Genomic DNA, 13,069 nt, shown 5'->3' on the forward strand with positions numbered 1-13,069 from the left:
CCTGCACTCTTTTTTTTCACCTCTCTTCCACAATCCCCATTACTCTGTACTGTTGATCCCAAGTATTTAAACTCATCTACCTTCACCAACTCTACTCCCTGCATCCTCACCATTCAACTGACCTCCCTTTCATTTACACACATGAATTCTGTCTTGTTCCTAGTTACCTTCATTCCTCTCCTCTCTAGAGCATATCTCCACCTCTCCAGGGTATCCTCAACCTGTTCCCTACTATCGCTACAGAACACAATGTCATCAGCAAACAACATAGTCCATGGGGTCTCCTGTCTAATCTCATCTGTCAACCTGTCCATCACCATTGCACATAAGAAAGGGGTCAGAGCCAATCCCTGATGTAATCCCACCTACATGTTGAATGTATCCATCACTCCTACCTCAGACCTCACCACAGTCACACTCCCCTTGTACATATCCTGTACAACTCTTACATACTTCTCTGCCACTCCCAACTTCCTCATACAATGCCACAGCTCCTCTTGAGGCACTCCAGGTCCACAAAGATGCAATACAACTCCTTCTGGCCTTTTCTAAACTTCTCCATCAACATCCTTAGAGCAAACATTGCATCTGTGATGCTCTTTCTTGGCAAGAAACCATACTGCTGCTCATTAATCATCACCTTACTTCTTAATCTAGCTTCCACTACTCTTTCTCATAACTTCATGCTGTGGCTCATCAATTTTATTCCCCTGTAGTTACTGCAATCCTGAACATCACCCTTATTTTTAAATATCACCACCAGTACACTTCTTCTCCACTCCTCAGGAATCCTTTCACTTTCCAAGATTCCATTAAACAATCTGGTTAAAAACGCCACTGCCATCTCTCCTACACACCTCCATGCTTCCACAGGTTTGTCATCTGGACCAACGGCCTTTCTTATTTTCATCCTCTTTATAGCTGTCCTTACTTCATCTTTGCTAATCCGTTGCACTTCCTGATTTACTATCTCCACATCATCCAACATCTTCTCTCTCTTGTTCTCTTCATTCATCACCCTCTCAAAGTACTCTTTCCGTCTGCTCAACACACTCTCCTTGCTTGTGAGTACGTTTCCATCTTTATCTTTTATCACCCTAACCTACTGCACATCTTTCCCAGTTCAGTCCCTCTGTCTAGCCAATCGGTAGAGGTCCTTTTCTCCCTCCTTAGTCTCCAACCTGTCACACAACTCATCATATGCCTTTTCTTTAGTCTTTGCCACCTCTCTCTTCACCTTGCGCCTTATCTCCTTGTACTCTTGTCTACTTTCTGCATCTCCCAGACTATCCCACTTCTTCTTTGCCCTCCTGTATTTTCTCATTCCACCACCAGGTTTCCTTTTCCTCCTTCCTCTTTCCATATGTCACAACAAGCACCCTTCTTGCTGTCACCCTTACTACATCTGCTGTAGTTTCCCAGCTGTCTGGTAACTCTTCACTGCCACCCAGTGCCTGTCTCACCTCCTCCCTAAACTCAACCTTGCAGTCTTCCTTTTTCAACTTCCACCATTTGATCCTTGGCTCTGCCCTCACTCCCTTCCTCTTCTTGATCTCCAACGTCATTCTACAGACCACCATCCTATGCTGCTTAACCACACTTTCCCCTGCCACCACTTTACAGTCTTCAATCTCCTTCAGATCAGCTCTGCATAGGATGTAATCTACCTGTGTGCATCTTCCTCCACTCTTGTACGTAACCCTATGTTCCTCCCTCTTCTTAAGATACGTATTCACCACAGCCATGTCCGTCCTTTTGGCAAAATCCACCATCCTCTAACCTTCTTCATTCCTCTCCTTGACACCATACCTACCTATCATCTCCTTGTCTCCACGGTTCCCTTTACCAACATGCCCATTGAAATCCACTCCAATTACCACTTTCTCTCCCTTGGGTACAGTGTTCATCACTTCATCCAACTCACTCCATTGCACACCCAACTTGCGGGGCATATGCACTAACAACATTCATCATCACACCTCCAATTTCTAGCTTCATAATCATTACTCTGTATGACACTCTTTTCACTTCCAAAACACTCTTGACATACTGTTCCTTCAGAATAACCCCTACTCCGTTTCTCCTCCTATCCACACTATGATAGAACAATTTGAATCCACCTCCGATTCACCTGGCCTTACTCCCCTTCCATTTAGTCTCTTGCACGCACAATATATTAACCTTGCTTCTCTCCATCATATCTGCTAAGTCTCTTCCCTTACCAGTCATACTGCCAACATTCAAAGTTCCTACCCTCAGTTCCACTCTCTTTACTTTCCTCCTCTCCTCCTGCCTCCGTACATGTCTCCACACTCTTCTTCTCCTTCTTCTTCTTTGGCCAACAGTAGCCCAATTTCCGCTGGCACCCTGTTGGCTAACAGTACTGGTGGTGGTCGTTTTTAACCCGGGGCTCGACCGATCCGGTATGGAAATTTGTATTGTTGTCCACATATTGACGTTGGCAAAATTTTACACTGGATGCCCTTCCTGACGTAACCCTCCCCATTTATCCGGGCTTGGGACCGGCACAAAGAAACACACTGGTTTGTGCATTCCCTGTGGCTAGGTTAAAAAATGTCACCCTATACTCTTTAAAATGGTTCCTTAATGGCCCTTTACTGGATTTTGTGGTTCTTTGAATAACCATTGCTTGACAAAAAAAAAATTTCATTCTGAGATGGGTTCTTTGCACATGAAATTTGCTCTTCAGGTCATAAGATCAAAAAACTCACTCAAACAAAGGGAACATCAAAAGGTAGCCAAAGAACACAGTTACATAAGCAACTAATATCATGACAAAGAAGATGCTGAAGTAGGTATCTCTAAATAGTCCTCGGATAAATGTGCCCCAAATGACCTCAATATATAAGGATATTCATTTAATTGGTAGTCCTGCCCCAGTAGACTTGAGACACAATAAAGAGTAAGAGATTGGAAGGAAACAAAAACATGGAACAGAACATAAACACAGTAAAGGCAAGGAAGCAAGGAAAATGAAAAACAGAAACAGAAACACAAACTGGGGATAAGGAATGGTCAAATTCCTAACATAACTGAATATTATGCTAAGCAAAATGTTTTTGACTTCTAAAATGTTATTCTGTTCATTCTTTCTCAGGCTGTTCCTCCTGGACAGGAAATTGATGATGTTGTTGGAAGACCTCTGGTTCATCTTTCAGCTCTTAAACAAGCCACTGGTGAAGCGATTTACTTTGATGACATGCCAAGATTTCAGAATGAACTATACTTGGCTCTTGTTACTAGTACTAAGGCTCATGCAAAAATTCTGTAAGTATAGATGTTCATAGGAGTTTGTTTTATATGTGCTAGGAAAGTTTTTAGTTTGTCAGCTCTACAGGGAGTCAGACATGTTAGGTGATTACTATACATTCTTAGCATTATGTGGAACCTCTAAAAAGTATTTAACGTAAAGAAAATGTGATACAGGCACTACCTAAATGATTTATCATAATAAAATCCAGAGATATTTAATATTTACAGTGAATACTGCACATGTTCCTTATTTCTCACACAGCTGTATATTTTTAAGTACCCTTCATCAACCATTGTTTTGTTAGTTAAATAGTCAGCTTAGCTAACAATATCTCTATATATAATCTTCATTTTGGTCTTGATCTTTGTTTGTCCGCGAATGAATTAGAAGAAGCACTAGATGGCAGTAGAGAGACAGCTAAAACATAGGCATTGTATTAAGAATCTCCTCCAGGCTTATACTACTGAAGACTGTAGTACTCCAGTCACACCTCAAAACGCAGACATTCCAACTAAACAAATTGTTGTGCTTTAAATTAACTAAAGAGTTCTTCATTTAGATCTTGATCTTTGTCTGCGATTCCATGCATGCGTAGACCACCTTCCAGTTTAGTACGTTGTTGTTACTCACGGATGTCAACAATGTGCCGGAATAACAAAAGGGGTGGTGGACAGTGTTACGCTGATTAGCTCCTGAGGCCTGGTTAGAGAATGAGATTGCCAAAGATAAAAGGTATGTGCCTACGTAACATATGAATGAAAGAAAGACAGTGGGTAAAATGAATGACAATGTAACAGCACGTTCCGGAAATTATTATTGTTACGTTGTAGCCGGCGAGTGCTGTGCGTCTCACAGTTGTACATGCTCACATGTCAGTGAAGTGATCTCTATTTATGCTTTAAAGAGCCTGGATACCTATGTGTCCCCCTTTAATAACCATTGCTCCATGTATATTGCCTTACTCTTTGGATTGCCACAAAGCAACCTGCGAAATTGGAGAAAGGTTGAGAAGACATCGTGAGAGGAAACGACAGCGTCCTGAAAACGAGACAGACTGTGAATGGACAGAAACAAAAATGCTCCTACACCACCACATAATTACGATTCAGATAGTGATTCCGAGTGGATCGTTCCTATCGAATCAATATCCAAGGGTTTTCTTTTTTAATTTTGTTTCCCTTATAAAAAATCATAATGCTGTGCGACGAAGGGCCCAGTTCACGACTGGCAGCCACGTTTAAACAGGTAGCCCTTCATAGACAACTTTAACACGCTCAACATAGTTGGGCGCACATGGCTAGTCTATATATAATTCACTAAGGCAAGACAACCATGGAAAGCACGCCGGAAGGGGCGTGGATTCACTAAGCTGCCGACAAGTGAGACGCCCATGGCGCACGCAGGAAGGAGACACGCCCACCAACTCTAAGACCATTGGATACGACGACAACTCACAGAACCATGCCCACCAACTCGGAAGCGACGACACAGGATAAACGGCGCCATTTATGCTCGTCTGTCGTAGAGTCCACATGTAGCTCTGAGCCACGTTGACTGTTCATAGAGGCATGTTTCTTGCGGAAATGAATCGCTATATGCAGCGTGTAAAACAGTTTGCGAGGGGTTTCCCATGGGATCCTTAAAACAATCCTTCAAAACTGAGGTTAAAACACAATGAAGGAAGCAGTCTTTAAAAACCAATAAGCCCTGTGCCTCTGTTTCATTACTGTCTCACCTGCTACACCAATGCAGGCCCTGCAACAGTCGAGACGCTCTCTCAGCAGCTGACCTTCTCTGTGCCTGACCGGTTCACACAGAGGCACCACACAACGTGGCAGGACTATCTAAGAGGAGGCATGTTTGTCACGGATTTAAATCGATGTATGTGGCGTGTAAAACAGTTTGTTTGTCGCGGATGTGAATCATTGTATGCAGCGTGTAAAACAGTTTCCGAGGGGTTTCCCATGGTCTTAGACTCGGTGGCCGGGTCTATGTCAGTTGCTCTTGCGACTGGGCACATGACCAGGCAGTGTGTATGCTTCGAGTGTGAGGGTGGACGCGACAGGACCGTCTAAGAAAATCATGTCGTGGCTGTGAATCGCTGTATGCAGTGTGTAAAACAGTTTGTTTGTCGCAGATGTGAGTCGCTGTATGCGGCGTGTAGAGCAGTTTGCGAGGGGTATCCCATAGTCTTACAGTTGGTGGGCGAGTCTCTGTTAGTTGCTCTTGCGAGCGGGCACGTGACCAGGCAGTGTATGTGCTTCGAGAGCTTGGGTGGACTCGACAGCACCATCTAAGAAGATTCATATTTGTCACGGATGTAAATCGCTGTATGCAGCGTGTAAAACAATTTGTCGCAAATGTGAATCGCTGTATGCAGCGTGTAAAACGCTGTATTGTATGTTGCCCTCTCCAGAGTTACATCTTTTCATTCACCTACAGTCGTATACACAAATGAAGTAACCAGTCTGTTTTACACGCTACATACAGAAATTCGCATCCGTGACAAACATGCGACTTCTTAGATGCTCTTGCACTTTGTACACACTGCCCTCCCACCTCGCTACCACCGTGGTCGGGTGTCTTGGTTGATTATATATAGAAAGGCAGCCAAAACCGTACAGAGCAATGAAAGTCTATGTGAGTCACAGCTGCATCTGGACTGTGCAAAGACGACAACGACTCAAGATACGAATTGGAGGTGGGCACATGAGCAGGCAGTGCATACTGGATGAGAAATCAGCAGACTAGCATGACGAAGGCAGCAGAGTGGACATCCTTCTCCTCTCCACCCGTTTCACCCTCCGCGCCTGAGCACCGCACAGATGATTGTGTGTTGGTTCGTTCCGTGCATTGTTACAATGTTGCGTTTCTTGCTGATTTATTACATTTCCGATTTTTCAAATGTTAATTTTCTCACTGTGCTTAAAAATCATTAAAAAACCGTCCTGATTATGCGGCATATGGTACGCCGCGGGTTAGCTAGTTAAGTTATAATAAACTAATGATATTAGGAATGGGAAAGTAAAAGAAAAACAACATTGACTATGTTGTAACTTATTATATTTAACACACGTTTTCATAGTGTATTTTTAACACTTTTAAATATGTATGGATCACTCTTTTTTGATTTCTGGTCAAAATTTTGTATATAATCTTATAAAGGAGCATTTTTTTTACCTGACAGGTCTATTGACACAACAGAAGCACTTAAGTTACCAGGTGTAGTATGCTTTGTGTCAGCCAAGGATATTTCTGGAAGTAATGAAACTGGACCAGTATTTCAAGATGAAACAGTATTTGCTGACAATGAAGTAAGATCTTTTTTTTGCTCCTGTTGCATTCTGTATGAGGGGCCAAACAGGCCTTAAATCATATATTTTTGTTTATAATCTATTGGTTTACTTGCTCAGACTTCTGGTTTAGGAGTATTTACTATTTGTTTGCGTGCATACTCTGCTGGATTGTGTTCATACAATATTGGTTTCATTCACATAAACTGTATTGGCATGGGTCTTTATATTATTTGTATATTTGTGTATGAACTATATGGTTTTGCATATTAATTTTTTTTTATTCACACTTGTAAATCACTGTTTCAGGTATGTTTGTTATTGTTTTGTGAGTGAATTGGTTTGCACCTGTATGTTACCAGTCTGCATATGAACTATATTGTCTTGCATGCGTATACTACCGGTCCCCTTACATAGCAATGGTTTTATGCACTATTTTGGTTTCATGCATGTTGTAAGAAAGAAGACATACAACTGTGAAGTGTTGGGGAACTCATATGCAAACCCCATATAATTCAAACAAAATATGAGTTACAAATGTGTTGAAAAGAAATGAAAATGCCTTTGCAGATGTGAGTTTCTCAGTAGAATGATTCAAGAAGTTGGAGTTTCTGCTGATAAGGACTTCATGCAGGCAGGCTGACACCAGAAGTGATGTCAAGGGTTTTAAAACAATCAATTTTGTGGTCTGCAGAGGGAGGAAGAGATAATGTATTAGTCAACAGCACGCTCATGTCTTCTGGTGAGAAATTAACATTATCCAAGCCTTTAAGCTGCCCCCAAAGTACACGTTATAATGGACAGCCAGCAGCTTAACCCAGCCAGAACGCCCAGAGAATGGAAGTATGGGGGAAGGCAGCTACTTTTAGACACTGCCTCCTCCAAGACACTAAATGGAGACTTCCCTGCAGCGTAGCTGTGCCCTGGATTTCCACAGGTCTTCATGAGATCTGGAGTTCGGCATCACAGCCCTGCTGGGTACAGGGGGTGCCGGCAGGAGGCTCTGCAGGAGGACCTGGGAAATCATGCTTCCCTCATAGCCTGGAAGTACTGATATGTCACAAGGACGGAAATCCAGGAGTACTTCCGGGCTGAAGAAAAACTCATGTTCTCCATCTGACCCGGAAGTGCTGGCAAGTCATGTGCACGGATTCAGGGCTGGACCATATATAAAAGATTGCAGAACACCCAGCAGGCAGACCAGAGTTGGGAGGTTGTGGACAACGCTTGGTTTTGAGGTGTGGAGAAGAAGAGAAAAAAGAAAATTGTGATTAGTATTGTGCTTAGTGTATTACTTGTCTGTTTATTGTGGCTGTGGTGCTTGGAGGGCACTGTTATAAGAAAAAAATAATTAAAAAGATCTTCTTGGTGCTTTTACCTAGTGTCCTGTGTGTCTGTCTTTTGGGTTTCAGGGGCAACAGTGACCCCTAGCGTCCACAATGTATATGACAGAATGACAGGACGTGACCCCCAGCCCAGATCCGATGGGTCAGGCACTCCAAACCACGAGGTTAGATAAAAGAACATCGGTATTGGCATGGAGAGAGCCTCGACAATAAAAGACTCTAAACTGAAAAGCTACCCCCAATGCGCATGAGTGTGACAGTGTCTTTTACTGGTTTCATGTGGGTCATAAATTGGTCTCACATATGAACTTTATTGGTTTTATGCATGCACTATTGTATTTATGTGTATACTATGCCAGTTTCATGAGTGTAACACAGTAGTTTTATATGTGTACTACATTAGTTCTGTGTCCGAAATATACTGGTCTTACATGTGCGCAGCTTTGTGTGTGAATGATAGAGAGTCTGCATGCAAAAGGTATTAGTGATCTTGAACTTCAATATGAGTGGCTAGAAAAAGGAATTGATTTGCGAAAGTGAAGAGGAATGGGTAGGAAGAGGACTGATGTGGAATAATGCCACCTGTGGCAAAGTGCATTTTTGCCACCCATTATACACCAACCCCTGCATTCAAATGCCAAGATTTGTCCTTATTGGGCATGAGATGAAACTATATATATAAATATACAGTGCATTCTCTAAACAATGGGAAAAATGTACTTTTGGAAAAAAATATAAAGCAATAAAAGATGATTAGCCACAAAACAATAAAATGCATAATAGGCATTAAAAACAATGCAGATATTTAATGTGAAAGTCATCCCACTCACTTGTCCAAACACCATTGTTTTTGTTTAAGCTAAAAAGTACAGTGCAAATTTGAGACATTTAACAAACTTTGGTTGTTATTGATACCTTAACACTAGAATCCCTGAAGCCTATGAAAAAACTTGTAATCCCAGTCCACCTTAAACTCTTTTACACATTTCCGTCAGCATCTTTTGTTTTGTAAATGTGTCAATCAGCACCAGCACCAAGCAGCCTGCTCTCCCATCCCCCCACCAACGGAGCTGAGTCCGTCGAAAAATTCTCAGAGCTCAAGTCTCTTTATCTGGCAGTGAGGTGTCTGGAGTTGTATAAGGAAAATAATATATTGTTATTTGGAATACATACATTTCATGTGTTCTGTATCTACAATGATCAGTGTAAGTGTAGGATGATAAGAACTGCTGAACACATAGCTAAAACAGAAACATTTTCCATGTTATACTAATAATGACGAGAAGTGTATAATGTGTGAAGACTTTAGTCCAAATATGAAATAAATGTGTGCTTTTGTTCAAGAGTATAACCAAAGAAGGGTAGCACGGTGGTGCAGTGGTAGTGCTGCCTCACTTCCCTGGTCCTCCTTGTGCATGGAGTTTGGATGTTCTCCCCATGTCTGCGTGGGTTTCCTTGCACAGTCCAAAGACATGCAGGTTAGGTGCATTGGCGATCCTAAATTGTCCCTAGTGTGTGCTTGATGTGTGTGTGTGTGTGCCCTGCAGTGGGCTGGTGCCCTGCTCGGAGTTTGTTCCTGCCTTGCTCCCTGTGTTGGCTGGGATTGCCTCTAGCAGACCCCTGTGACCCTGTGTTAGGATATAGCAGGCTGGACAATGACTGACTGAATGATAACCAAAGAAAAAAAACCCTATTAACCAAAAGGTACCAGGTTCGAGTCCAAGTGCTCTGTGTTTTGAGTAGTGAGCTGTATTACTATAATGTAACAAAAACAGACATTTGATTTGAGTCTTTAACACCTGGTGTAACTTTTGGCTACTTGCAAGTGTTAGCGCTTGTTTTTCATTATTCAGTTTTATTCTGTCAGTGACGTTCACGTGGTACAACAAACTTGTCTCTCCCTCTCTGAGTTGATGGCATTTATCTCCATTCTTTTCACAAGAGCAGTGATGACCACTGTTGGCACTGTGGTTGATGCCAGGTCAGAACTATTTGTTGTACCAGCAATCAAAGACTCGATGTCCCATGACCCCTTATCAGACTACCATGCGGCATTTGCAGTTTGACAATAAAGACACCCGTGTAGAATTTGTGAAAAACGACAGACTTGCTGTGATCTCAAACATTTGGTAACGTTTTGTTGAGAACTGCTTTTTGAGTTACAACCCATTTGAACATGAGTTGTGATTTGAACATTTATTTTATTCAATTTTGCCTGTACTCTGAATTATAGTGCAGACAGACTTCTTACAGTTAAGGCAAGATCGGAAAAAAAAAAAAACATTCAAATGGCAACTCATGCTGCATTCCTGTTTCAATATAGCTGCTGAGTTGTGCTCTATAATTACAAAGACTCGGTCCTAAAGAGTTCTTAACCATCAAACCATTGCTGTTCTTATCAATAATATAACAGTTTTATTACATTGCTTTGTCTAAGTTACAAATAAAGACATATAAAATATTTATCAACTTATATACAAAATTTCACAACACAGCACTCCACCCCTGATAAATCTTTTGTACAGTGTCTTTATAATATAATTAAACAGTCTTAATTGTTTGAGGATTCTGTTGTACAGCTTGTGTTTTGGGTTATCAGAGCCCATATAAGTTGAAACTCTACCATCTGCACCTGTTGTTTTGAAAAGATCACCAATTTGTTCAGTATACCTTTTCCTTAAAATTAGTATTAATTATAGCCAGAATCTACACTTTATGAGACCAAAATGAAGCTCATTATCTTTGTCATTCCTAGCTGGTTTGCTCAGTTTCCACCCCTTGGAATATAAATTTGCTGTAGTTATGAGAAAACTTTTTTTTTTATTTTAAACCTTAGCTGTTATGACTAGTCTTATTATTGCATGACTTGTGGACTTGTTACTCATTTAAACCCCAGTTAGGCCGGAGTTATACTTCACGCGACGCATGCTGCAGCGGATGCTCCTGCTACGCAAGCATTGTAGTGTTTATATTTGCGTGCGTTCTTTACGTAAATCTGGAGGAATCCACCAGGTGGCAGTACGAGATATTATCGCAGTGAGAACATGTTCGGCTTCTCTGTGTTGTGAATTGCCGAAAACACCTATTAAATTCCGATAACACCTTACCGCAATATCTCTGAAAAGGATGTTTATTGATTAAATCCATAAATCCAGGGATGTGTGTGTCCATTCCAGGAAGCATTGGGCACGAGTGAGAAACAGTCCCTTGACGAGGCCTCAGCTCATCGCAAGGTGAATACAAGCACACATATACACTAGCGTCATTTTAGCGGCACCAAATCCCCAAGTCTGCATATCTTTGGAAGGAAACCGGAGCACAGTGTGGAATACCAGCAACATAACTCCCTGCGAGACAGCAGTGCTATCGCTCCGCCACCGTGACACCCCCATGTGTGTAATTATTCCCCCATGTGTGTATTTATTAACAGTATTCATTATTTAAACGAAATTATACAGTATGTAAAATGTAACATACACATTTTAATGCATTTCATCATGAAAGTGATATCAAGTATAAATCTAAAGATTCTAAATGTGCAGAGAGTTGGAATATCATACATTTAACTTGTTCTGTTTGGTAATCTATTGCTGCTTTCCGCTGCTGAAACAAAATGCCGACATACAGATGCATTCGTGGTGCTTTTATATTCAAGCGTTGCATATTCCCGATCGTAATGACACGATATATTTTAAAAGTCTCACATACCATCTTTTGTGCCGTCTATTTTTTTTGCAACTTCACATCGGCAACATAATGTATAGCGCTGTATTTGAACCATTCATCAAACAGCAAAGTGCGCATATCGATCCCCGAAAGATCTCCAAAGAGGCTTGCTGTCACATGTAGATAGTAAACAGAGACTCTGATGTCACGTTCTGACTTTTAGCAAACAGCGCCCTCCGACTTTTTGCTGGTACTGCAACTCGCGCACGCGTCGCGTTAATTTCTGAGGACCTGCTCAGATGACACGTGAAATGAACGCTGGGAACACGTGGCAGCCATAATGCTGGCGCGTACGCGTTCTGAGCGTGAAGTATAAATGAGCCTTAAGTGTCTTTTCCTTGCTGTCTCTTCAGCTGTTCTTCATGTTTTTGTCTTTAGTCTTTGCTTTTGGTCTTTTCCTCTTTCTTTGTTCTGCTGTGTAGACAGGTATGCAAAATAGAAGGTGTCAAAGCAGTTTCTGTCCATCTCATCTGCCGACTACGCCAATTGTTTTATAGTGGTATTTCCCTGTACTTGCCCTTTATGTATTTTCTTTAAGGGTAAGTGTATTCATCAAGTTCATTGCAAGTTCAGGTTGGTCTTCTATCTCACTTTAAGATTATAACACATACACACTGTGGCAGGAGTCTGGGGTGCAGACACAGTCGGGATGCCTAGAAGGAGATCTATACGTCACCCAGACCACAAGGGGGCAATCGCCCCGGATAGCAAGGGAACCACAGGGAAGTAACAGGGAGGCTCAAACCCGTGGGGGTCCATGGCTACCGCCAGGGGGTGACCCAAGCCTCATAAAGCCCGGGAAATCGACACTTCTGCCACACCTGGGAAGGTGGAGGAAGGACCTTCCAGCAACGCCACACCAGGAAGTGCCACCGGAAGAATGTCAGCAAGCACCTGGAATATTTCCGGGTGACTATAAAGGGGGTCACCTTCCTACAGTCGAGGAGCTAGAGTCGGAAGCTGGAGGTGAACGAAGCTCCAGCGACAAGACAAAGAAAGGCGGCAAATGGATGTTGAAAGGCCAGTGTAAGGATGTTTGGTGCTGGAAGCACTGTGTGTGTGCGGGATTTGGACTTTGGGGACAAATTATAATAAACATGTGTGTTTTTAAGAACTGCCGGTGTCCGTCTGTTGTGTCACATACATAGATATACATATACACACACACTAACCACAAAAGTATCATATGAAAGATGTTTACACATCCACATTATTTCCTAGCACTTTATCCCACACAAGTACATTATGAATAACACATGCACAGTCCATTTTCCCTAGTACTCCAAGAGACTTACTTATCATAGGCTTGAACAACGTGCAATGTCTTAGATATATCTCAGACCTAAATATTACCTTTGGTCACTACGAATATATTCAAATATACAAAGACTCAACATCCCTGGCAATAGGCCATTTATCAGCCAGTGAAT

General features: G+C 42.0%; 1 protein-coding gene across 1 annotated transcript in view; it reads left to right on the forward strand.

Moving 5' to 3' along the window:
* Positions 1 to 13,069, forward strand: part of xdh (xanthine dehydrogenase) — a 254,547-nt gene that overhangs the window by 106,785 nt on the left and 134,693 nt on the right. The window contains exons 17-18 of the mRNA XM_039748282.1: positions 3,119 to 3,288; positions 6,462 to 6,588. Coding sequence (XP_039604216.1) covers positions 3,119 to 3,288; positions 6,462 to 6,588 — 297 coding nt within the window. The remainder of the gene's footprint in view (positions 1 to 3,118; positions 3,289 to 6,461; positions 6,589 to 13,069) is intronic.

The sequence above is a fragment of the Polypterus senegalus genome, chromosome 3 (genome assembly GCF_016835505.1).
Source record: "Polypterus senegalus isolate Bchr_013 chromosome 3, ASM1683550v1, whole genome shotgun sequence".
In the NCBI taxonomy this organism is placed as follows: domain Eukaryota; kingdom Metazoa; phylum Chordata; class Cladistia; order Polypteriformes; family Polypteridae; genus Polypterus; species Polypterus senegalus.